This window comes from Pollachius pollachius, assembly GCF_949987615.1.
Source record: "Pollachius pollachius genome assembly, chromosome: 5".
NCBI classification, from domain to species: domain Eukaryota; kingdom Metazoa; phylum Chordata; class Actinopteri; order Gadiformes; family Gadidae; genus Pollachius; species Pollachius pollachius.
The window spans coordinates 1,457,597-1,484,946 of NC_136938.1; the positions used below are offsets into that span (position 1 = coordinate 1,457,597).

Below are 27,350 nucleotides of genomic sequence, written 5' to 3' on the forward strand. Positions count from 1 at the left end.
CCCTTTGTTTTAAGAAGGCTGGACTTCCTGGGACTTGGGTTAAACAGAGAAGTGGAGGCAAATGTTAGTACACTTTTTTGAGTTATTTGACTGTCTTCCAGGTGTAATGGTCTATAATTCATCAAACAATACAATGTTCTTCTGTTACAGATCATCAACTGCTGTTTGTGGCTGGTGTCACAAATTGCAGGATCCAGGGTATGCATGTTTTTTTTTGTTATGTAGTACAATATTTGATAAGTGAATATACTTTTTTAAAGATACATAATAGAAACTTGTCCTCTTTGCTTTACAGGGAAAGGCCGTTTTTGCTGTAGATGGCTATGTCATTTCCACGTGGAAACAACCCTTCACTGCGATACCTCTTCTTGCACGGCCAGTAAGTTTTTACTTTGCCTAAATAAACAATGAAGTGATCTATCTGTTGTACCTACACTTTTATTGTATTGAACGTGTACATATTGATCACCTGTGACTAAGGTTAGGTGTTTTAAATGTCTTATGAACCCCAGAAAGAGTAGCTGCTACCAGGTGTAGCAGCAAATGGGGATCTTAATCAAATCAAATCAAGTCATAAACTACAAGCTGTTGTTGTCATGGCGATGATGAGGGTTGACGCAGCCTCCAAAGACTGCATCTTATTCCCAATATGGATACCGGGACACTGGATACTAGGCGTAAGTGTTAAAGGTGTTAGATCAGAGTGCATGTATTCATAATAAATTTGTACTATTTTATCAAATTGTCACATCTTAACATCTTTTTATTCCACTGGACAGCCACACAAAAGCATAAGAGTTGGTCAGTTTTTATCACGACTGTGTTAATATGAAAGCTGTGCTTATGCAGATGTCATAATTAAAAATGTGCTTCCATTGCCGTGTTATTAAATATTTTACAGACCCTCCAGCCTAAACAACGGAAGATATGTGTGCTTGACTCTACCAAGCCTACGGGTTTTGGAGATTTGAACTATTTATCAATGCTCAGGTTTCCAGTCACTGCGTCTGAAGTTCAGGAACCGTTCACTGTTCCTATTAGAGTAGCATATTTTGGGAACCGTTCACTGTTCCTATTAGAGTTGCATATTTTGGGAACCGTTCACTGTTCCTATTAGAGTAGCATATTTTGGGAACCGTTCACTGTTCCTATTAGAGTAGCATATTTTGGGAACCGTTCACCGGTCCTATTAGATTTGCATATTTTGGGAACCGTTCACTGTTCCTATTAGAGTTGCATATTTTAGGAACCGTTCACTGTTCCTATTAGAGTTGCATATTTTAGGAACCGTTCACTGTTCCTATTAGAGTTGCATGTTTTGGGAACCGTTCACTGTTCCTAGTAGAGTTACATAATTCTTGTGCAGTGTTGTAAGGGAGCGCTCATAGACTGTATTGTACATGATTTATCTGTCTGGTGATGTGCTCATTTTATTTGTGGTGGCAATCTGCAGACCTACTGTTGACACAGAAAAAAAGATGATCAATAGTCATTGCAGATGTCAATTTATTCAAAACATATAAATATCTATACATATGTAATGCTGAGGTTCCATGTACTCTTAAGTTATTGCTAGGATACAGACAAAAATCCTGAGGCACTGACAATCATATCAGGAGCATTTCATCAATTGTCCGTGATGGATTCACTAGTAATGCGGTGGAGATGTACACTAAGGATGGTAGAGGCTACTCTTACATCTTAGATCAACCATTTCATAACAAACATCTTGATTGACAAAAAAAACAGCTGTGAGTGGCTCCTCTGTCTTTGTTGCATGACTGAGAGATTGATAGATCCATCATACCCACAGCCATCAGGCTTTTTAATTCCCTTGCAAATGGTAGATGAGCTGCAAGACAACTGAATTTCTGTTTGGGGAGTAATCAAGTCACTCTTATCTTATCTTGTTCCAAAATTATAAATGGAAGACTAAGTTTGGAGTCATGTGTTTAAAATATTGCCCACAAATATCATGTCACATCCTAACATAAGGTCTTGCATAGTATTTCCATAGTTTTTTTATTTCATGGTGTGTTGTCTGTTGCTTTATGTTTTTTCGTAGCTCAATTGCAAAACAAGTAATACCTGGACCATGGACATTTGTCAATAAAAAGGTTAGGGCTGTTATTAAATTTGATATGCCCTGTGAAATGTGCTATGTATTTACATTTTACTATTTAATTTATTTAAATAAATGAATTAATATGTAATCTAATTATTATTATTTTTTCTTTTTCAGAATGTCCCAACACAAGGAGCAACCCTTGACTGTGGTGTCTTCATGCTAATGGTGAGTTCTGAAGTTAATGAAGTGGTGGGATTTTGCACCTCATCATCAACACTTATAGCGTACACAGGCCCCAAGAAAAAACTAATACGATAGTCATACTTTGAATAATAATGACTTTTTGGATTGCAGTATGCACTATACATGGCACTGGAGTGGCACTTTGACTTCTCCCAGGTGAGAAATATTTAAGTGTGAGTTACTAATGGCCATACTGTATTTAAGGTTTGGAATTGCAATGACATATCTGTCTGCATCATCTAATAGGGAGATATGCCACATCTGAGGAGGTGGTGGTGCCAGCTCCTCCTGGAGAACATCCAGCAATGCATGTGTGTTTTTATTCATGTATTTATTAATTTCTTCTTTTTTTTAATCTTTTCTTTTGGGAGGGTTGTTTTTCACTGGTCTGATATCTGAATATTTTCTTTTAGGAAGAAGAACTCCCTCCATCCCCCACAATCCTTCACAGCCCCAGCCCATCAGCTGCCTGAGTTCGAGGCCAAAAAGGAAAGGTACTGTACAAAAGTGACTGTTAAATCAGGGTATGAACCCAACCGTGAATTCTTGTCCAGTACTTTCTAATTTTGTTTGTTAAACGTTTCTCAGTTTAAAATGTTATATTAGAAGGATCTAGTATAATTAATATGAAATATAATATAAAAATATAATATGAAATAATATGAAAATTTCCACGTAGGAAGAGAAGACGGTTGCATGGACCTCAGCCAGTAGAAGAACGGCCACTCCACATATCTATTGATATGGTATTTCATTAATAACTTTACTCACTACTTAATATCTGAACTAGCTGTAAAAAATTCACATAATAGTAATTACTCACCCTTTAAATTGTTTTATAAATGTCTTGCATTGTTCTATAAATGTCTTTTCCAAAAGAAAATATAAAAATGTAATGTTCATTATTTCAGTTGCCACCTCTAGTGTTGGAGGATATTTTTGCACTGGTTGTCCTCAGTGAAGGAGACGTGGCCATCCTGACCCTCTCCCTCGTTTGTCACCACTTCAGAGAAGTGGTGTCCACCAGGGTTTTTAGGAGGAAGGCACATTTTCTGTGGCTGAACAGTAGGATTTTGAAACACCAAACTCATGTTATACCCATAAACCACACTTTTTTCCAAGTTGAATGAATTGGTCAAAATTGTCTTACAGGTGTGGCATCTTGGAGCAGGTTCTCGGCAGGGTATCGAGCTGAGTACTATAAAATGTATTCACTTGATACGTGCAGAGAGTGTAACATTACATACAAAAACTGCATTCCAGGTAAGCAAAATGTTAATATGATAGATATTTTTGTTATTACCTCCAGAGATTGTAGTAGAGCACATTTTGAAACATTTGAAATTGTCAGTAATGATATTCAAGATAAGCACCAAATTCTAAAAATTAAGTGGGGACTCAAAAAATAACTCTTAATAAATTAATAAATCTTTTATTTACCCACAGGCTACGCAGGAAGGGGGAAGAGAGGGGAGCTGCAGGGGATTTACAGCGAGAGCTCACACCCGGCCTTCTGCCCCAACTTCTGCCAGATGTGCTTCCCTGAGTAGAGTTGTGAATTTATCGGTGAGTGTGTCTTATCTCAAAACATTTTTCAAAGCTCTGACAATATTTGATTTTTTTCATCCTTCATGATACGAAGCCTGCAAGGCTAGTTCAGGCAGACGACTCATGCTGCGCCCATCGTGATGAACTGATCAGTCACATGCGCTCCTCATTCAAATAAGGCGTGCTATTTAAACCCCCCCCAGCTTACCTGCTCATCCCAGGCTATGCTGCTGCTGCTTAGATCTTGCTGCTGCTGCTCCTATGGGGTTTTGGAAACCCACCTCCTACCTAGCATCCACCTGTGGGCTCTGTTTTTATGTTTCCCGATGGATGGGTCTGCAAAGCAGATCATTAAAGGAACGAATAACCAAGGCAGAGCCTGTCGCCAAACCTGCTGCAGCTATGCTCAAGGATGCCTGTGCTGTGCAACCATGCTCAAGAATATGCTACGGCAAATCGAGTAACATGTTATGCTTTCCTTTCAGGAGGGACAGAGATGACAGGACATGACCCTCTCTCATCATTCATGCTTCATTTATTTGTTTTCTACTACTTATATTGGTCAGTTATATGTTGATATGTTTAACAGGCCAATAAATGAAAACAATTTTCTTGAGTCCTTGAGTCATTTTATCTGTAGTTAGATGCTGCAGATGATTTTTCAGTCTGTGGTGGCAAGATTGTCGTTTTCTTTTCTCATTCTGCTGGTGAGGTGGCATCAGACACAAGGATGCAAGGCAAAAAAACTGGGAAAACTACTTGGTGGTGGAGAGATGTACACTGAAGATGAGAGGCCATTCAGAACAACCACCAGGATCATCCACTTCATAACATCTTTATGGATCAAGAAAAAAGGCATTGAAATAACTTGGTCTGCATGAATGCTGCACCAATATTATGTGTGTATACATATATATATATAGATGTATATTTTATTTTTTTTGCCTGACCTACTGAAACATTTCTTTTGGTAATGATTTGCATTATTTGCTATCACTGGCTTTTTCCAATCATCTATCATTATGATATTCCATGAAAAGGGTTGCACTTTTTTACTTAACCAGTCAACTGAGAACCACTGCCCTTGATTACCTGGACAAGTCCCAAAATACACTCCACATAAACGGGCACATACAGTAACAAAGGCAGTGACACATCAATACAGGTCATGATGCTGTATAGGTGAGAAGGGGTGAAAAAAAGTTTTTCAAGGTATGTTTTTTAGACTGATGCAGACCTACATCATTGGAAGATAGTAAAATTATAGAAAAATTATATAATGCTTTCTTTGATTGTTGTACAGTCTAATTTTTATAGCCTATATAATTGATGTAGCCTATAAAATAATCACTCACCTCTGCATTTTGCTGTTCTCGGGTTTCCGTTAATGACAAACAATGACAAACCTATCTATTAATAGCAAAAACACAATATGTCGCTGCAAAAGACATTGCAAAGACAGTTTTTATAGGGTAGTAGTAGGGGAAAATCCTCCCCAGGCGCTGTTTCTACTGAGTTTCCGAAATCCCGACTGTCCCTGAACTTCTACGCAGAGCTTGGCGTGTGACGCGTGTGTCATGGGCGGGGCTTGACCTGCTGGACGGTCAAGCCCCGCCTCCCGCTGCAGACGATTGTATTGCAGCAGGCCGCAGCCGTTACCCACTCAATCTCCTTGATGTTCCTCTGCGCCATTGAGCAGTTTTCACAGGAATGAAAGGGCGGCCATGATTTAGTCCGCTGTCCTTTCTTTAATAGAGTGGTGAAGTCACACCCTTTCCGGTAGAGCCTATGGGACCTATGAGATCAACAAATATTAATGGGTTTCAATGGAGAGAAAGTAATTATCTTCTGGTCCCGGTCTTTATATGCCCCGGATTGGTCACTTTTGGCGATAACCTGATTGAAATCAATACGACAAGAACGCATGGATCAAAGAGCGCTTGTTTTAGTCAATCTTCGGAAAATTTTAGTTTAACACTAGAGACGCTAGAGGTCCGCAATACCCGCCATCATGCATTGACGTCGGTTAGGAAGGGTGGAGTCGAATTCAGTTTAAACAGTGCTGTCTTTATATGTTCAAAAGGAAGCACCTTTCATCTCTCCTTGACCTGATGACGTTTTCCTCAAAGGTTAAGGAAAGGAGACATAAAGGTTAGGAGATTTGACTATTCGTAGAGGCCCCAGGTTCATTTGGTCGGATAAATTGCCATGGTTACTTAGCACAACCCTTAAGTCACGTTGATGAAACGCAACTCTATCTTAAAGTAGCGAGGCTAAGTGATATAAGCCCGGCTTTGCCTTTGGCTTGGTTGATGGAATACCCCCCCTGGAGCTCACGGGCAGTGTTTACTAACTAGTAAAGAACTAACTAGTAAAGCAAAGACTAGTAGAGATGCGCGGTTGGCGGTCATACCCGCCGACACCGTGGACACGGGTTGGGTGGATTGCGTCTAAAAAAAGTAATTCTTGGAGGCAGGGGCGTAGGAATGAGTTTAACATTGGGGGGGACACATATCGGAAACCTGACAGATCCGTTAATGGTTTGAACAGAACTATGTCATAAATTAACTACACTGAAAAAATTCACAAATGTATTTTATTCTACTAAAAAGATACATTTGTAAATGTAAAGGAAAACACATTTTGAATGGCAGTAATGAACTCATAAATATCAAATCAATTCTTTAATTGCACGCTCAATCATCCAGTTTTTTAGAATAAGAAGCGGTGACAAGACGCTGTGTTGCGCTTTCAAAATAAAATAAAATATTTTTCTCCCCCAGGTATAATTTTTAGGTGGGACAAATGCGCCTGTCTCCAATATTGGAGGGGACACATCCCCTCCGTCCCCCCCCGGTTCCTACGCCCTTGCTTGGAGGAATTGCTGGCGGGTCGCGGTTGAAATAAATAAATAAATAAATAAATAAATAGTAAGTAGGTTAACATATTGACTAGCCAAACGGCAAACTGACAAATTATATTTTTCTATAATCTCCCTGCTTCTGAAATCTCCGCCCAGCGCTCGTCCGCTGGTTTTCCATAAGCGTGCACTGTGCGATCATCCCTGCTGCATATGCCCTCACACATTGTTGAAATCATATGCTGGATGCGTTATTCTTTCTATGTGGCTTTAAGTTAATGATCGGGCTTTAATAAGACCACGTTGGCTATGTTCGCTGATAACAGGGGACATTTCATAGTGGTTGGACATTTTAGCGAGCCGACAGGCTTTTTGTTGGGACGGGGAACACGCAACTCCAAATCGGGAGGACATTACAGCTCATCCACGCATCTCTAACTAGACTTCACTGCACTACGCAGAGCACCGCCATCATAATGCCTAGTATAGGAACTCGGGATCCATTGTTATTTACACTGTTGCTGCGTTGAAGCTGCGTGAAGCACTGCATTAAACACGACCAAAGTTTCTACAGTCAAATCCAAAAGTCATCTATAATGATGATTGCGATGATGATGAGGATTATGATGACGATGATGACAATGAAGAAGGTTATTATGATGATTCATTGTTTACTTTGCGGTGATTGTTATTGATTATGTGATTATCACATTATTTGGATCACAACGTTGCTGCGCGCGCCGCTTCAGGCGCCGGTGTGTGGCCGGCTTTAGGATGATGAGGTGTCACGCGCTGTTCGACACATGCACGCGCATTTACCCCCCCCAACCAAGCCCCGAGCGACACACCGCCAACCTGTACCGCTGGCTGCAGCCCCGAGCGACGTACCGCTAACCTGTACCGCTGGGGGCAGCACCGAGCGCCCAGTGCTGTGATACGACGGAAGCCGACAGCGTTAAGAAGAAGAGATTTTCCACCGGCTCTTTTCTTTCACCTCCGCCTCCCTGCTGAACGTCCATCTCGAGTCAAACGATGGCGAATGTGGTGGATACCAAACTGTATGACATCCTCGGCGTCACCCCGACGGCCACCGAGAACGAGCTGAAGAAGGTAAATCACCAAGCGTCCAAAAATCAGATTAACTCAACTCATCTGGGTTATGTTTCGGTGGCAACCAGGAAGTGCGTTGCTATGCGTACCTAGCTAGCGTTAGCCGCTAAAGTTAGCGGCTAACGTTAGCCACGACGTGGGCTAGCTGGCCTACTGTTTTAAATCATCATCACGATAGTGTCGGGGTTTGTCCTTCTATCGCTCAAGAAAACAAGGGCAGCTGAAATGAGTTGATACCTTTTGTCTTAATTGAGATATATATCTATATATATATATATATATATATATTGATGAGCTACACAAGTCACCTTAAGTTAGCTCATTCAGTTAGCTCACGCAGCCAAGGCTCCCGGGTTGAGGGAACACTTAACACGCTGTCTAACATGATGTCACAGACAGCCTATCTTACATGATGTCACACACAGCCTGTCTTATATGATGTCACACACAGCCTGTCTTACATGATGTCACACACAGCCTGTCTTACATGATGTCACACACAGCCTGTCTTACATGATGTCACACACAGCCTGTCTTACATGATGTCACAGACGGCCTGTCTTATATGATGTCACAGACGGCCTGTCTTATATGATGTCACAGACGGCCTGTCTTATATGATGTCACAGACAGCCTGTCTTATATGATGTCACAGACAGTCTGTCTTATATGATATCAGTTACAGCCTGTATTGCATAGCTTCACACAACGCCTGAGGGCTTTAATAACATTAAACAATGTGTTGATTGTGGGGTGGTAAGATTACGGCATGGCTGTAGACGAAGCACTCATTACCAACCAACTCATTATTACCAAGGTCCGGTTCTAACCTGATATACATGTTGCTTTAAACTCCACTCATTACCACGGCCCGGTTCCAACCTGATATACATGTTGCTTTAAATTCCACTCATTACCAGGGTCCGGTTCTGACCTCACATATATGTTGGTTTAACTCCAGCCGATTTGCTAACTTTTGGTGCTTCCTTCTTGTTTGGTGCATTCCAGGCTTATCGGAAATTGGCAAAAGAATACCACCCAGACAAGAACCCCAATGCTGGCGATAAGGTAACACTAATGTATATATATATATATATATTATTTATAAGTGTATATAATAATCTTCCACATTATCTATCTCATCTTTGTCGCTATGATGTGATTGATGTATGTGCACTCGCCCTTTGTTTAACCGGTATCTAACCCTAGCTGTTGGTAGCTAACCTTGTGGATTTATTTAAACTGGAATTTAAATTCGTTTTTCAACAAGGCATGGATTTTCAACAAGTTAGGCATGGATTTTCCTTCACAGGGGATTGTGAGGTTAAGACCTAAAAAGGAAATGGATATATCAATACTTTAGTGATAGACCTGTATATGTTTTGAGTATTTTCAGAAGGTTTATTTGAAGTAGAGAAAAAATAATAATGATCAGCTGTAATGATGGTCAGCAGTTTAGTATGGTCAGAATACCACTGACTTTTTAAAATTACCCTCATCTCATATTTACTAATATGGTTTCATCCTTTTGCATTGATTGTTTCTCTCCGTTACGTGACAGTTGGGCTCGTTGACTTTAAAGGGCTCATGTAATGCCACCAGGTGTGGGTGTGATTAGCTGGTACAAGCCGTTTGGGTAGTAATAGTGATGTCACAAGTTAGTGTGTCCACCTAGATGTACGATGGATAGATCAGTTTACCAGCCTACCAAGTGGACTGTAGCAAACGTTGCTCATCTATCCTTAATATATCTGGGTGCTCACGCCCTTTGGGATATCACTATGAAAATCATTCCTTCCCTGTGCCAAACGGCTTGTACCAGCTAATCACACTAGAGTGCGGGTCAGTTTAGTGAAGTAATGAACGAGTCCGGTTGTGATAATAGAATCACACCTGCAAACTTGTCGCTTTTCGGCGACAATCGCCGTTTTCTTGGTCAATTGGGTCATTTTTGTGGGGGGGGGATGCAGTGTGCAGTGAAGGCTGTCCTTCATATGAAACATTATTGGATAATTGTTATAATTGACATTTCTCTGGGCTAATCGGAATCTCAGCACTTGCTTCAGAATCTTAAAGCACACAGCGCCAACTGAGCTCGCCTTTGGATGAGACGCCTCGCTCCCGCGCGAGTCTGATGGAAACTCTTAACGTAAATTTGAAGTAGGGGTGTAGGCCTACGGTATAAACGGTATAGAAAGTACACCAGTGTGAATTTGCGCCACGGTATGGATTTTGACGTTACCGTGTGACCGGTAGACAGTGTTGTGTGTAAAAAGTAACGCGGTTATACAGTAGCCTAAATACTTTTTCATATAAAAGTTAAGTTACGCGCAACTACTGAAAATATCGTAACGAAACAGTTCCTTTTTCAATTCGGCGCCACGTTACTTTTCCCAGAGACAGATTTGACAGCGATACTGCCTTCTCAGGCAGTATGCTATTGCGAAAGCACGCAGGCGCGCAGCAAGCGCTCCTTCGTGCTTGCGCAATAGTCCCTTCATGAGCTCTCATTCCACACCGTACGAGACAGACGCTGGTAGCGTGAAGCTGTCTCTGCAATCAGACATTGCTTCCGCACGCATTTTGAAGGCCAGTCCTTACGACAAAATGCCAGCGGTGGAATGAGATAACAAACGCCGCAAGTGGAGAAAGAAATCCATACTATTAAACATTAGTGTTTTTCAGAGATGGAAGTAACTTGAGAAAAGATTTTAATTTTTTATGCAGTTTTGCTGCCTTACCAGTATTTTACCCCTTCAGAGGCATTTATTTTGAAGTTAGAAGATAAAATTAACATACCGTGATATAATCCCGTTACCGTCTATGCCTCAAATCATACCGTGATATACATTTTAGTCCATACCGTACAGCCCTAATTTGAAAGAACTATTTTGTGTTAAATTCGAGGTAAGTCAAGCTTTTTGGAGCAAAAACAACAGCTATTTGTTTGCTTTATTTAACTAACGTAGGCTACCGCTTTTTTGATGTGATATAATTTACAATTTTGTATTTTTAGGACAAAGTCAACACCGAGTACTGCACGAACGTAGACCTTGCATAAAGTTAGTAAATTCTAACAACATAGGGCTATTTAGATAAATAATCTGGTAAGGGTGTTGTCCTAGGCTAATACGCCAACAGCAAATTTCTGTATAATAAAGGGCTACACTTTGCATCCAAATCTGTCATTTGAAATCTTTCCATTGTATTGTGTGCTACAACCTCTGTAATGAATATTCACGCTAAATCCCGTCCAGGGTAGCTCAGAATTCGAGTAGCCTTATATCTCGAAACACCAATCAGTCCTTGGACCGATGATTCCCCCGACAGTGTCACCTTCTTTACTCTGAGCAGTTTGCAGGTCTGTAGAATAATGGAAGAATAAAGTACCCAGCCTGTAAAGAATCAGTGGCCGCTAAATTCCGACCATATTCCGACCTATAAGCAAACCCACTGCCGGTCAAAGTGAAGGGTGTTGCCCCCGAGAGAGCATCGGCACTGGAGGGAACGTCTCCCCTGTGCTCCTCGACTACGGTCTGGGAGTCGACAGTAGGAAAGGTGTAACACTAACCATCTCATAGTTGGAGGCAGAGCGCAAGAGGGTATACGCGCTGCAATAGTGCAAGTTAAAAATAAAGCACATATATTTGATTGATTTTAGCTTGTGTGTGATTTATCGCGGGCACAGATTGGCTAACGGGCCAAATATTAACGGGTCCAGGCGGGTGCGGATTTCATTTTGATATTATCACGGGTGACGGGGTGGATCTGGTGCTGAACTTTGTGGGTGCGGGCGGGGGCCGGTCTCAAACAATTAGGGATGTTCGATATATCGACATTAATATCGGTGTCGGCCGATGTTTGTCATTTTTTAACATATCGGCATCGGTCTGGTGAGAAAAAATTGGTCCAATATCCACAACCGATGTATATCCTCTAGTTGCTGTTTGTGTGCCTGCAGAGCGAGAAGGAGGGGGAGTGGGATTTGGCTATGTGTATAGGGGGATTATTTGTTTATCAACACGGCAGATGGGTGCGCAGAATGATCGCAAAAATAAAATTTGTTTGACCGGTTTCCATGGTTATCTCCTTAATTTGCAGTTGCGGTGTTAGTTTGCGATGTTGTCAGCTTTCTTTTACATTCAATTGTGATCAGAAAACGCAGTTATATGCTATATACCCTATAGCAGGGGTTCTCAAAGTTTGGACAGCTGACGGCCAATTTAGGAACCCAAAATTTGACTGAGGGCCGCCAAAGAAAAAGAAATCAGGCGGGAAACGCCGTCAGCATCCTAGTGGTGAAAAAGAATATTGCACCGTGGACCTCTGGGAGTGGGGTCAAGTGAGGTCTAAATCATTGAAACTGAGGTTCATCCTTTCAAAGTAATGAACAGTCGGATTAAAACTAACAAATGTAACAGGATTTAATTGAAAGCTAGAGAGAGTCGACTTTTCTCTTTATATATTTTTTTTCTATTTTTTTTTACTTACGTATGTCATTGCGGGCTGCCAGGAATGTTTCTGTGGGCTGCCATTGGCCCGCGGGCCGCACTTTGAGAACCTATGCCCTATAGTATCTGTGGTATAAAGGCTGCGCCGAATTCAAAATTATAAATATAACCACAAGTGGTGATTAACTAGGTCCGAGCAAAATTAAAAGTCTAGAACACACTAATGGAAGATATATAAATATGACATATGTTTATGAAGGAAATATGTTTCACTTAATGCACTACTGTGCCTCGGCTTTCAGGTGAGCTGCAGCGCAATGGCCGAATGTCATAAATAAGCTATAAATATGACAGTTAATTATGAAGGAAAAATGGTTAACGACGAAGTTCCCCTTAATGCCATACTGTGTCTTGTCAGTCAGATTCTTGGAAACTAATGAGCCGGAATGTTGATTGCCTGATGAATTTCAGGTGCTGTTCAGTGTTGTTTCTTAAATGAGTGGCAATGACCGAATGTCATGTTCAGCTTGTTCATAATGCTGTAATCAGGATTCCTGAACTGCATGAAGCCTCATTCACATGGTGAAAATGTCTATTAATAAGCACACATCAAAAAAACTCCAAGCACATATTTCACAAGAGAATTAAGGGCTTTCTTAAAAGAGTACAGATCTGAAAATGTGCACTGTTAATGGTATCCACCTAATGATAGCCGTATGGTAGTTATATAATAACAAAATAGTCATATAGGCAAAATGGGTTGAGACTGTGGATGTGTGGACTATGAAATTGTGGGAAAAGTAAACATTTTTAGAGCGGAAGACCAAGGTGAAAAAGATGCATCTGATTTTAGAGATTAATATGATGAAAGAATTTTGAGTCCAGGTCAATCTGGTAAGGAGAAATAAGGCTAGTTCATAATTTTTTTAAATAGTGCCACCTTTGGGTGCAGTACCACAATTTGGGTTTATGGGTAGTGGGGGGTATTGGTATCCACCTAATTATAATAGTAATAATATTTTTTTTTATACAATAACAAAATGGTCATATAAGAAAAATGGGCTTACTGTAGGGCTGCAACTAACGATTATTTTCGATTTATCGATGAATCGGATAAAAAAAGAAACATTTGTTATTGCCTCATCTTTATTCAAAAACTGAACATTACTTCAAATTCACTGAAGTGTAAAATCACCAGGTTATTGCTCCAACGTCCTGGAACTATTAAAAGTAATATTAAATGATACAATAAAAAAACATTACTGGGATAATACAAAAAAAACATACAATGTATGATATACATTTATACAGTATACAAGGGATGTCCATGGTTAATCGATAAGATCTTTAACTGGTAAATACTAACGGTTAAAAATAAATGTAATCATCTTAATTTCTCTCAGCTGACAGGAGTTCGTTAATTTTTTATTAATATTGATACCATTTTCGAGACTCCTTAACGATCCAAGTCTTTATTGATACCACTATTGATACTTTTCTATTTTGTTGAAATAGAACTTGTATTATTGATTTAATTGCTGATAAGATGATCATAGCTCAAGACAGGACGTTAAACAGGTCATAATTCCATCTTTACTATCCATTTTATATTGCTGAGAAAACAAGTTTTCGCCAAAATCCCAAATTTCTTTTTTTGTGTGTTGCATTGGGACACATCAATCGTATTACAGAGCCGACCTGAACACATCACATTTGACATTGTTTGCGACTTTTTTTTAAGCTAACTAGCTCTATATCCTGTCGATTTTAACATGGATTTGAAAACTGGATTACTATTTTTAACTGACGGGACTTTCTACACCGTCTGGTTGTGTGATTACTACCGCTGCTTTGAATGACTGTTGATGCACGCGGTGCGGACTCCCAGCACGCTGCACACTGTCTGCAGCAGCAGCAGCAGCTGACAGTTTTTGGTTGGACTCGACGGATACTGAGATAATAACCCAAAGACAGTGATGGTACAACACTTTTATATAGGCCTACAGTCCAGTGTTAACATATGACCAAAATACAAGCTGTGGTCGCTCACACTAAAGCTTGCTGAGCGTGCATGAATCATGAACCAACCTGTCGGTGGCTGGCTGTAAACAGTGCCGCGCTTATGAGTGACATATTAATCGTGCGACTAAACAAATCGATGACCAAATTCGTTGCCAACGCTTTTAGTAATTGATTCGTTGTTGCAGCCCTAGCTTACTGCTCCAAATTTATTGGCCAATATTTCTCAAATGGAACTAAATAAAACAAATTCTGTTTGATGATTTTTGTGAGGCTTGGTCTAAAGATTTCATGTGGCGATTTTGGTGAATTTTTGATTATTTTTGTAGCCTGTGAATCTTTTTATCATGTTTGGCTTTAATATGAAATTGTGGGAAAAGTAAACATTTTTAGGGCATAAGACCTGGGGTTTTATAGATGCATCTTATTCTAGAGATTAATATTATGAAAGAATTTTGAGTCCAGGTCAATATGGTGAGGAGAAATAATTCTTTACAATAGTGCCACCTTTGGGTGCAGTACCACAAATTTGGGTTTATGGATAGTTGGGGTTATTGGTAACCATACCTGAAAATTTCAAGAATTGGATTAGGCTGAAGAATTGGAATACGGTATAGGCTGCAGTATGACTTTTACAGAATTTGAGGAAAAAAAAAAAACCTTACAGAAACAATAGGGGACCAAGCATATGTACACTTTATGTTGAATGTATAGACCAGGGGTCGGCAACCCTAGGCACGCATGCCACCACTGGCACGGGGCAGCATAATCTTTGGCACACTTGAAAAAAAAAAAATTCACAGCAGAATGCGGCAGCATAATCATTACTACCGATTCTTTTTTGCACTTTATTCTGTTTCGGGCATTTCCTCCCAGTTCATATGTTTAAATTAGTTACAGAAAGCAGTGTTCTGAAATGGGATCAATTAATAGTTTTTAAACCTATGTTGTAATTAATATTGTTGCAAGTGGCCTGTATGCATCGCCTTCACATGGTTTTGCAAAGCTGTACAGGTGTTAAAGATATTGATGTGGATGGTTCCAACATTCTCATATATTCTAGTTTTTTTTACATTTCCCAAAGTGCAAATATGTTTTTGAATGAGTTTCTGAAAATGGTGTTTTAAGATGGGACATATGTAATTATAATTTGTAAGCCCATGTTGCAAATATAACATATAACAAAACATTTAAAATGTTGATGCATGATTGTGGACTATATGGAAATAGTACAATTCCAGGTCTTCTGGAAAAGTTTTTGGTCGCTGTGTCATAATTCAGCTTAATTGTTTATATATTGTTGCTTAAGGCACACTCATTAACGAGAAAATGTCAAACTGGCACTGCATGTTGAAAAGGTTGCTGACCCCTGGTATAGACCGTTGCGTTTCCCATTGAAATGGCGCGGTGATTATTCTTCAAAACGAGAGCTGGTGAATTGTGAAAAATGAATTAAACTGTAATCAGACAACGCAGTTATATGCTATAGACCCTAGAGTATCTGTGGTATAAAGGCTGGGACGGATTTCGAATTATAAATATGTACACTTTATGTTGAAATTATAGACCACCGCGATTCCCATTGAAACGACCGGTGCGGTGTAGGGCTGAACGATTAATCAAATTCAAATCGAAATCGTGATGTAATAGAATGCGGTATGCAAATCGCAAAGGCCGCGATAAAAAGAAAAAAGTGATTTGTTACCGTTACTGACTGGAAATCAGTACGATTCATTCATTTTACAATTCAATAGTTAAATAAAGAAGTTTATAATATAAATGAATCTCAACACATCGGCCTGGCCTAAAGGAAAGAGCAGTTTTTATGTTGACTGCTTCCAATGTTGTGTTGGTCATACTAAAGAATGATTTATTTATTTTTTAGTGAATAATACACAACATAAAGAACTTAATAAATTATAAAAATCGTGCATTAATTCGCAATATTGGTCAAAATAATCGTAATTCGATTATTTACCCAAATCGTTCAGCCCTAGTGCAGTGATTATTCTTCAAAACGACAGCTGGTAAATTGTGAAAAATGAACTAAACTGTAATCAGACAACACGTTTATAAGCTCGCTCTCCTCTCTCGTCCACTCACTCGCTGACGACACACACACACGCCGATGTGTGTGTGTGCACAGAGCCAGTGATATGCGTACGAGATAGGCCTAATTCTCGTGAGCACCAGATACTTTCTCGTGCTCACGAGAAACGTTAAAAAAAAATGTTTTACACCATGTCCCTTTACGGGTTCCGCACTTTTCTATTGTGACAATAATAAAATAAAGTTTATTTTTAAACTCCATTACCTTATTATTATAGTGAGGACTCATAAATAACTACAAATAACCAATGCTAGGGAAATCTGTTTGTTTTGTTACGCGTTTCTGGAAGTTATTTTTTAACATATCAGATTTTTTAATCACCATTTCTTTGTATCTGTATCGGCCTTAAAAATCCTTTATCAGTCGGGCTCTAGTTGCACTGGTATTTACTGATCAAGAAAGGTCCTGTTATCCAGTAACCGCCTGCAACTTCAGTGTAGTGACGAGGAGAATCTTTGCTAAGTCCCGACCCCTGTGGTTACGGTTGCTAAGCCTGTGAAGCACCCGGCCTGTCAGTATTGCGTTTTAATTGATGTCTTTGAGATATTCCAGCGAGATACACACATTTCCAGAATAATAGTTCTGAATTTCAGAATTATTGTGGATGAAGGGCATTAAGATGGTCCAAAGCATCAGGTACCAGATTCCATCTTCTCTGGATATGCCTCCTGTTTCTAGAATTGGTCATAGCTCAAAGGTCGTTCTAGGAAGCGCCTTAGCCAAGAGTCAATTGGATCGAAAACTGTGCTTTTGAGTTGAGCTTTTATTTTATTTACACTAGGGCTGAAGAACAGGCTAGGTCCAGTCCGGAACCCAGCTGGTCTCCTGATAAACTAACCCTATAAAACAGTAGTCATACTAACCCTATAAATCAGTAGTTAAACTAACCCTATAAATCAGTAGTTAAACTAACCCTATAAATCAGTAGTTAAACTAACCCTTTAACACAGTGGTTAAACTAACCCTTAACACAGTGGTTAAACTAACCCTTAACACCGTAGTTAAACTAAGCCCCTTCACGCATAGTAGTCTGGGTTGGTTGTTTCCGTATTCAGAATGAGTTGTACTAAATCCCCTGGTCTCTTCCAGTTCAAAGAGATCAGCTTCGCCTACGAGGTGCTCACCAACCCTGAGAAAAAGGAGCTGTACGACCGCTACGGCGAGCAAGGCCTGCGGGAGGGCGGTGGGGGCGGGGCCGGCATGGACGACATCTTCTCCCACATCTTCGGTGGCGGCCTCTTCGGCTTCATGGGGGGTCAGGGGGGTCGCTCCCGCAACGGGGGCCGGAGGAGAGGGGAGGACATGGTGCACCCCCTCAAGTAAGGCCCGGGACATCTCTCCACAACGCTGGTTTACCAGTACTAGTAATAGTCAACATGCTGCTCTCTTTTCACAGGGTCACCCTGGAAGACCTTTACAACGGGAAAACTACTAAACTACAACTTAGCAAGAACGTCCTCTGCAGCACTTGTAACGGGTGAGTCTGGAAGGAGCTTGGTTTCCTCTTCCTGCCAGCGGCAGCTTCCTGTGGCGGTCTGTGTATCCAGCAGTAAACTGAGGTGGCATCACAGCACGCTGGCTACCTGCACCTTCTCCTCACATGTTGTGACGTTTGTGCCGCTGCAGGCAAGGAGGCAAGACGGGGGCAGTGCAGAAGTGTGGGACCTGCCGGGGCCGTGGGATGAGGATCATGATCAGACAGCTGGCCCCCGGGATGGTCCAACAGATGCAGTCTGTGTGCACAGACTGCAACGGGGAAGGTGGGCGCGCTGACCGACACACTGAGTTCTCAGGCTCAGGAGCAGAGCCTCACCGTCTGCCCTCATGTTCCTAGGAGAGGTGATCAGCGAGAAAGACCGCTGTAAAAAGTGTGAGGGCAAGAAGGTGGTGAAGGAGGTGAAGATCCTGGAGGTGCACGTGGATAAGGGAATGAAGCACGGCCAGAAGATCACCTTCGGAGGGGAGGCAGACCAGGCCCCGGGCGTGGAGCCAGGAGACATCGTCCTGGTCCTACAGGAGAAGGAACATGAGGTCAGTGGAGCACATCTTCTAGAACTAACCCCAGCGTGTTTCATATGATCTTCAACATGGTCATCCATGTTATCACCAACTGGATCTACTGTCTTTTAGAGAAAATAGAGTACAATCCTATGTCTCCGTCTGGAATGGCCCTCTCTGCCTGGACCACTGGGTGTGTAGTCTTCGTGATGTCGAAGGGATTTTAGTAAACTCTGACGTCACAGTGAAGGGACTCAGGCGGCGAGGGGTGTGTATGTGTGTCACGGTTTGTGTAGCCTTTCATTTAATACATCGCTCTTTATAACGCTCAATCACAACTATGATACGAACAAAGTATCAAATAGTTACCATGGCTCCTAACCATGGGGATACCACGGCCCCCTCCATGTTTAGCTCCTCCCCTGTAGCGGGGGTGTTGTGACTTGGACGTAAAGACGCATTCCCTGCGCTGAACTAGGGCTGGGCGATATTGCAAAAATTATTATCAGGATTATTTTTTCGATATCGACATTAATCAAGATATATAATTTTGATACTGCTGAAGCCTGAAGAAACCAGTGTTCATTAGTTAAACCATACACTTTTGTTTATTACCATATTTGTGATAAGGGAACATTTAATCACATTTAAATATAAACATTTAACTTCACAAACATGTTTTATCTGCCCCCAACAGAACAATATAAGGTAACCGATTGAAAATAATGTAAATAAAAATAAAGGCTCTGACTTCTGTCACATTAAACTCCTTGGGCAGGGCTTCAGAAAACGTCTTAAATCTTGTAGAGGCACAACCAATACATAAAAAGTAAAAAAGTGGGTGAACAAAGTTCCTGGCACATGAACTGAACTGTAATATATAAAATATGAACTATGTAGTGCTTACGTAAGTGCAAAATGTAAACATTGTAAAACCAGAAATTATGCTACATAAAATAATGAGTGACTAACTCACAGATCTTATCAGTGATCAAACTCCTTTGGCAGGGAGGCAACAATCTCAAATGTTTGTAGAGGTTTATTTCTTCTGTGTGATTGGCTGTTAGGTAAATCCATATCAGAACTTCTTTTCTTTTTTTTTTAAATATCGAGCATTTATGTCGAATGCTGAACCCCAGATCTGTGCCCATGTTCCCTGCCTCATTATAATACCAGTCCGCTCTCCTGGACCAGTGTTCAGAGCCTCACCAGCTAGTATAGGCTCAATCCAGCACTGCATTCAGCTCTTTGGCTCACATATTAAATGGGCCATGCTCATACTAAAAAGTAAAGCAGAGAAAATTATAAGTTTCAAGATGAAACCTTTTGAATAAAGCCCGACCGAGTTATTGGCCGGCCGATATTATGCATTTTCCAAACTATCAGTATCGTCTTTTTGGTTATTGTGTTTTTGTTCAAAGGACTTTGAGTTTCAAATCTTAAGTTTGTATTTTTATACATTTTATTTATCAGAACTTTAAAGGGGACATATTATGCAAACAACACTTTTCCTGGGATTTGGGGTGTTGTATTGGGTCCTATGTCCCCACCCCCCTCCAATCAGAGCACAGCTAAGATTTTGTGGACCAGCGGACGGGTTGAGCTCGGCGGCAGCCCGGCAGCTCAGCTCCGGGAGTACAAACCCTTTCTCCGCTGGCTCAGCTCCCGGAGTACACCCGCCGGATGTACTCCGGGAGCTGTCCGGCAACTCCGGCATGAGCTCAACAGCTCCGGCGGGGGGAGCTCAGCGGCAGACCGGCAGCTCAGCCCCCGGAGTAGGCAATGGAGAGGCAAAAGTTCCCTTCCCCTTCCTCCTCAACCATGGCCGAGATAACCCCCACTACGAGTCTTTACTTGTTGTGGAAGTACCACACTGAGACGTGAGACGCAGTCTTTATGATTCATAATATTATCCAAGCCGCACATAGCTTTTGGCCGTGATATTAGATATAATATTATATAAATACCTATATATTATATAGATATAGTGCTGCAGGAGTCCGCAAACGGCAACAATCACTTCTCCATGCTGTGGTTGACTCTGACAGCTCATTGCTCAATGGGTAGCAGCTCATTTGCATTAAAGCTACAGACACCAGAAACAGCACATTCTGAAGGGACTGAAACAGAGGGGAATAGCGGTAGGTGAGATTTTATCTCCTAAAAGCTATTTTCAGCAAACAGCCTTAAAAAGATGTTTTCTAGAACTCATATACTATGTTTACTTGTTGAGAAAACACCATAATATATCTCATTTAATATGTTCTTTGTTGTTTTCTGTTACAATAAAACAATAAAATAAACTTTATTTTTAAACTGCACTACCTTATTATTTTAGAGAGGACTCATACATAACTACAAATAACTAATGTTAGGGAAATCTGTTTACGTTTTGTTATGCATTTCTGGAATTTCTTTTTAAAATATATATTGGCCGATATATCGGAATATCAGATTTTTACAACACCAAATATTTGTATCGTATCAGCCTTAAAAATCCTTTATCGGTCGGGCTCTACTTTTTAATAGGTTTGTTCAGAGGCGTGTTGTAAGGGTAGTGTTGTGTTTGCTCACCTGCTGCTGTCAGGAGAGCAGGGACAGGAGGCCCCAGCTTCTCTTGACAGGCTCAAGTGTACCAAACAGTTTCCGTGGCAACTGGTCATTGTGAGTGATAAATAAAATAAAAGGAATGAATCCAGGAGGTGCCTTATGTCTGTATCAAGAGCGCTGTGATTCATGTATATTTATTTATTTATTTATATACACGTGTTTGACACTTTGGGATGGCAAAATGCACAAGAAGTAAAATGTGTTTTGACGTCTCTCGCATGGCCTCTCATCTACCAGTTAGGCTAATTATGGGATTGGATTGAACCCCCCTCCCCCCCCTTCAAGTGGCTGACATTTTCTTCCAAATTTATGAATTGGTATTGCTCATAGAAAAAAAACAGTTCTCACAGTTCTGCTCTGAAATGTTCTGTTCTGCTCTGCACTGTTCTGATCAGAGCGGTTAATGTAGACGATCCAAACATAAAGCTGAGATCATTCATTAAAGTAACGCGTCAGTCGAGTGTAACCTGGTTACTTGGGTTAATTTATCTTCCCATGGTTCCAATAGACTAAAGGTACGGCCACACTGAACGCGTTACGCGCGTTAGGCGTAGAAAATTGGCATTTTTGCATTGGGAACCATTGGTTTTCGCGCGTAGATCCGTTACACACGCTAAAGCAGAGCGTTAGGCGCATAAGACGCGTTTTACGCACCTAAATAACGCACCTACGCACCAACACGCGGAGTTCAAAAAATTGAACTTTTTACGCTCCTACGCGTGACGCTTCGACGCGATAGCCAATCAGCGTTGAGCTTGACCCCGATGTCACTGGCAGAGCGACGGAGCCGAGGTCGCACAGCAGCAGAAAGAACATGGACGACCAAGTCATCATTTCAGTGTGTGCTGAAACGATGAGGTGGTGGATCTCATGCACTAGAGTTTAGATTCTCTGCCCGAGCCGACCGGCCGCAAAGCAAGACACCTCCGCTGCGCGTCGGTGTCCTGTTCGCCCTGTCGGTGCTTATTTTCCTGATAATGACCGAAGTTCTATACATTATCCCTTACATATATATTCAGCAGAGTAGGCCTAAGTAACAAATGTGTACAAAGTTACACGTGTATTAAAAAGAATGTCGGGTTGAAATCAGGCTCGGGCTCATAATTAGTTAATGTGTCGGGCCGGGCGGGGCTCGGACAGAACATGCACGGGTTCGGGCCGGGTGGAGCTTGATTTTCTGGGCCCGATGTAAGCTCTATCATGCACCCAAACACGGCGGCGTTTGGGTTTCCTACTCACCTCGAAGTCCCACAACTAATACAGTGCAGTGATGGTGGTGATCTCAGCCATGTTTGTGGAGCAAAAGAAAAGTAGCGGGGGAAAATACATTTTGGGCGGGCTCATCTAGCTGCGTAAGCACGTAAGGTGCGTTGAACCATTTTTGTGACACAATGATCAAGCATCAGGTTAGGCGCGTAATGCGTTCACTGTGGCCCTACCTTAAGTCGTTAACAGAATGTGTCTAGGGGTGTCACATGATGAATGCAGTAATATGGCTGGAGGGAGGTTTAATGTGCTCTGATGTTTCCTCTGCAGACCTACAAGCGAGAAGCCAACGACCTGCACATGACTCACCGGATCGGCCTGGTGGAGGCGCTGTGTGGCTTCCAGTTCACCCTGAAGCACCTGGACGCACGGCAGATTGTCGTCAAGTACCCAGCGGGCAAAGTCATCGAGCCAGGTGAGTCCTGAAGAACACAGTAGGGGGCGCTGTACTCTTGAAGTAGGGCAATAGTGGGCAGTGTATTGTTCTCAAGCCCCAGCTGCAGAGCGAATTCAAATCGCCGCAGAATGGGCTGGGGGTACCCAGTCTTACACCGTAGCCTATCTCAACTATAACCGCATTTCATATTAATCACATCGTTTGCTGCGTTACCAACGTTATCTATGCTGACTTAGGGTGCAGGGTGTTCAATATCAATAACGTTGAATTCATAAGGGCTAACATTATCTTATCTGAGTGAACAATAATTTCAGGCAGGTGTTTTTGAGCACAGTATATCATACTAAACCTTGGTAAAACGGTCGCCGACCGTCTTCTCTGTGCCAAATATCCCGCTGCTTTGGGTTTCCCTTTAATAGGCGCGTTGAGAGGAGTGTTCTAATCAATTTTTTATAAGTGTAGCCTACCCGCGCACCACTGCGTGCGCTTGTCTCTGTGTGTGCGTGTTCGTGTGCGTTATGGATGTAACGGTCACCGGTGTAACGGTAAACCTTGATAAAAATGTGTTAATAACAATTGCTGTTTTCATTTCAAATAAAATTATTATCTCGGTGGATAACCGCGCCCGCGGTGTGGAAACCGTGTGCTTAAATCCTTCCCAGCACTTCATCCGAGTCTCCTGAAGTTGCCGTGCAGGCGCACTGTGTAGCCAACAACAAAATGTTTTTAAGTTTGAAGTTGGAATCATGAAGTTGAAGTTGGAATCATGGAGGAAGGAGGAGACGATAGCACTCAAGACATCCATCAGCCTTCTAATAGGGATGTGAATTTCTGGCAAAAATACTACTCAATATTCACTGAGAAGTATTCAAATAATATTCGAAAATCGGTCAATCAAGAACCCCCCCATGAACGCACGATGCACACACAATGACACAGGGAGAGGCTTTTATGATTTGTATGAAATCAATCTGTTTATTTCAACAACTGCGCCATCAACATTCAATATCAAAATTATTTCAACGTGGGCTTAGGCAGATTAGGCCTACATGCGCCGAAAACAGATAGCTATTTATTTATTTTACTGAACACAGCCTGCATGATGGTGAACTAGACACGTCAAAAAAATAACTTCACACGGTGTCTTTTTACAATTTATTTGTTACCAGCATTCGTAGTGTTTATCAGCAGAGAAATGGTCTGCCAAAGACGTTGACGTCGCTTAGCAACCGAGGACGCTGGGGTTGATAAGTTACCGGACTTCATGCGGAGTGATACGATAGGAAAAAAAAAATCAACTTTCCTTGACAGCGGTCATTATATGCTTAGCAAAAATGATTCACCACCAGAAGTTGTGAAGGCCCATGCAAGTGACCGGAGCGTTCAACATTCAGCATTGAGAAGAGCCGTGTAAGAAATAACGATAGTCACATTCATTATTCAATATTCTATGTGACTCCGACAATTCAACGATCGTTTCCCATCCCAGAGACTAAGTCTGAAGTATGGGCATTTGGGTATTTAAAAATACTGCGATAATACCGAAAACCGGGATAATTTTGGTCAAAATGACTGAGTTTGAGAAATTTTCATACCGTTACATCCCTATTATGCGTGTGTGAACGATAATGTCAGGGAGAAAGAGTGCTATGAGGAGATAAATGAACGGAATGATATTTATGCTTAAAAATCACAAAGAAAATAAAATAAGAAGCGGAATCAATTTGTGCCACTCAGTGTTGACTCTGTGGCGCTGCGCCACACATTGTTCTATGTATGGGAAACACTGAAAAGGACAGATGTACTTGACTTTATCCACGCTGTCAAGCACTGGGTGTTTTACTCCAACCGACCACCAGTGGGGGGTGTTTTACTCCATCAGTGTTAAATGTGCCTCCATCTCCCCAGGCTCGGTGCGGGTGGTGCGGGGGGAGGGGATGCCCCAGTATCGGAACCCCTTCGAGAAGGGAGACCTCTACATCAAGTTTGACGTCCAGTTCCCCAGCAACAACTGGATCAGCCCGGAGAAGCTGACGGTAAGGGTTAGGGGTGCTGAAGGTTAGGGTTAGAGGTTAAGGGTTAGAGGTTAGGGTAAGAGGCGCTGGGGGTTAGAGGTTAGGGTTAGAGGAGCTGAGGTTAAGGTTAAGAGGTTATGGAGAGGCCGTTCAGATCAGAAAAAAAACGAAAAGCCTCCATATTCATTTGTTGATTAATGTCCAGGAGGAATTTAGTAAGAGGTTTAGTAGTCCTCTGTACATGAGGGGTTAGACTAGTAAAGGTTTAGTAGTGCTCTCCAGCCTCTGTAAATGAGGGGTTTGATGGTAAAGGTTTATTAGACCTGTACATGAGGGGTTTGATTAGTAAAGGTTTAGTAGTTGTGTACATGAGGGGTTTGATTAGTAAAGGTTCAGTAGGGTTAGGGGTAGCTACGGTTCCCTGCTACATGACCCTGAAGGCCTCTTCAGCTGACAGAGGTGTGTTCTCCTCAGGAGCTGGAGGACCTGCTGCCCTCGCGGTCTGAGGAGCCGGTGATCAGCGGCGAGACGGAGGAGGTGGACCTGCAGGACTACGACGCGGGCCAGGGCTCCTCGGGGGGCGGGCGGCGAGAGGCCTACAACGACAGCTCTGACGAGGAGGGGGGCCACCACGGCCCCGGGGTGCAGTGTGCCCACCAGTAGGACGGCCCCCGTCACACTCACACCCTGTGGAGAACCTGTAGGAGTTCCACCTGGAGCCAACATGTTGGTTCCTCAGACAGATTGACGAAGTTCTCCCCATGCAATCAGAAAGTGAAAGTCTAAATTAAGGGATTTGTGAAGAGAGGTTTGTGTTCTGGGCTTGGTTTGTTTATTTATCTGTGGACTGTAAAACCTGGTCATTTATACATTGCATATGTTTATAAATGAGTCTTTGGATTCCCCCCCCCCCCCCCCCCCGCCCTGATGTGACATGTGACAGCAAACGCATGTAAATCCTTCATGTGACAAAATGGACGTTTTCTTTTCTTCCACTAAATGTCAAATATTGTAGAAAATACAGCGAACAAGTGGGCATATTTCTAGGGTTGGACTTCCTGGACCCTCTAGACCCCTATACCATATCATACCTCCCCCTCAGCGGGAAGCCCCCCCAGACCCCCACCTTGACCTCATATCCCCCGCTCCTCCTCCTCCTCCCGTTACTACTCCTCCTCCTGCTCCTCCGCCTCAACCTCCTCCCGAGGAGAAACAGGCCGTCTTAGAAGGCTTTTCACGTTGTCATTTGTTGTTCAACGTGACTCCGCTGAGCCGTGAGATGAAGACCAGGATGCTGGACACTCACTGGTTCGGGGTTTCATTCACTCACTGTTTCATGGATTCATTAACTCACTTGGTTCATGGTTTCATTCACTCTCCAGCCATTGTTAGAAATTGTTTATATATCTGCTTGATTTTTACTGGTTTTCTTGGTAGGTTGTTTTTACCTGTTATTTCCTTTCTATTGTTTTAATTCAAACGTTGTGTATAATATGATGAACTGAACAGTACTTTTTCAGCTGCTGCGTTCACTGCTTTAGGATGTGATGACCCAGGACATTGGACACCATTCGCTTGTTAAGACTCCTTTGGTTCCTGCGCTGGATTTAAACAGTGGGACACACTTTATTCAAGCTGCAAACTTATGGAAAAATAAGATTGAAGTTGTTAAATAAAAAATTCAAATATCAAGCATAATTTTGCAGATTTTTCAACTTATTACTTTCAACATCTACATGAGACCGCTCGCTGAAAAGATGACCCGTAGATCCACTGGAGGAGCCAGAAAGCACTTTATGATATACTGTTACGTTATAGATATAATGTACAACTAAATTCAGTCCGATTTATTGATATTAGAAAATATATATTTTTACTTTTGAATACTTCAGTATAAAGGATGTATTGAATAATTTAGGTGATTATTGGCCTACACATACTAATTATAAGTCAGAACAGGCTACATTTGGCTGAATTATAAAAGGTGTTAGTAATATGAAGAGCCGTTAGGGAGCCAGAGTCGGCGCCAGAGCAGATCTACTGGAGGGGCATGGGTCACCAGCGTGGGGGGCACTGCCGTTTGAGAAATATTTTAACGCAGTGGTGACCTCATAGTCAAACAGCAGAAATGCTATCAAAAACGACACATTTTTCTTTATTAGGCTAATTATTCATTATTTTTAACAACAATATGTTCTTGTTGTCGAGGCTATGTGGTAGTAGCCCTATGCACACAGTTTACGCAGCCACACGCATGAAGACGAAAATAAAAGGCGGAGGGCTATCGTGGAGGCTAAACGCAAATAAATGCAGTTAACCCACCTACACATATGTCAGAAATAGTTTATTCACCTCAACAGGTTATGCACCTCAAAAAAAATCATTAAGTAGGCCTGCCACTGGTTATAAACCTTAGACAACAGCCTCCACAATCAACAAAAACACCCCTGGACAACATAAGTAACAGAACAGGGCCCTGTTTTCCGAAAGCATCGTCAGCCTAAGTGGATCGTGAAGTGCGTCGTACAAGCATCGTACAGCTTTCACACCGTTTCCCGGTGTGACCGTTTCCCGTTACCAACGAAAGCATCGTTGGTAACGAACGTTGTGAAAACGCTCGTAGCTTTGAGTCCGGAATAAAGTCTTCATTCATTG

At 41.8% G+C, this 27,350-nt stretch overlaps 2 protein-coding genes across 2 annotated transcripts; both read left to right on the plus strand.

The window, feature by feature from the left end:
* Positions 1-617: 617 nt before the first annotated feature.
* Positions 618-4,408, plus strand: LOC307076287 (uncharacterized protein). The gene is made up of 11 exons (XM_079737222.1): positions 618-677; positions 2,066-2,117; positions 2,243-2,293; positions 2,423-2,467; positions 2,558-2,622; positions 2,725-2,805; positions 2,991-3,057; positions 3,223-3,376; positions 3,464-3,574; positions 3,758-3,877; positions 4,345-4,408. Exons 3-10 carry the CDS (start codon positions 2,285-2,287, stop codon positions 3,859-3,861), a joined length of 636 nt encoding a protein of 211 aa, XP_079593348.1. The 5' UTR covers positions 618-677; positions 2,066-2,117; positions 2,243-2,284; the 3' UTR covers positions 3,862-3,877; positions 4,345-4,408.
* Positions 4,409-7,695: 3,287 nt separating this feature from the next.
* Positions 7,696-26,393, plus strand: dnaja2a (DnaJ heat shock protein family (Hsp40) member A2a). Its single transcript, XM_079736068.1, has 9 exons — positions 7,696-7,829; positions 8,838-8,897; positions 17,499-17,728; positions 17,806-17,886; positions 18,036-18,169; positions 18,244-18,440; positions 22,554-22,698; positions 24,589-24,716; positions 25,170-26,393. Exons 1-9 carry the CDS (start codon positions 7,752-7,754, stop codon positions 25,356-25,358), a joined length of 1,242 nt encoding a protein of 413 aa, XP_079592194.1. The 5' UTR covers positions 7,696-7,751; the 3' UTR covers positions 25,359-26,393.
* The last annotated feature ends 957 nt before the right edge of the window (positions 26,394-27,350 follow it).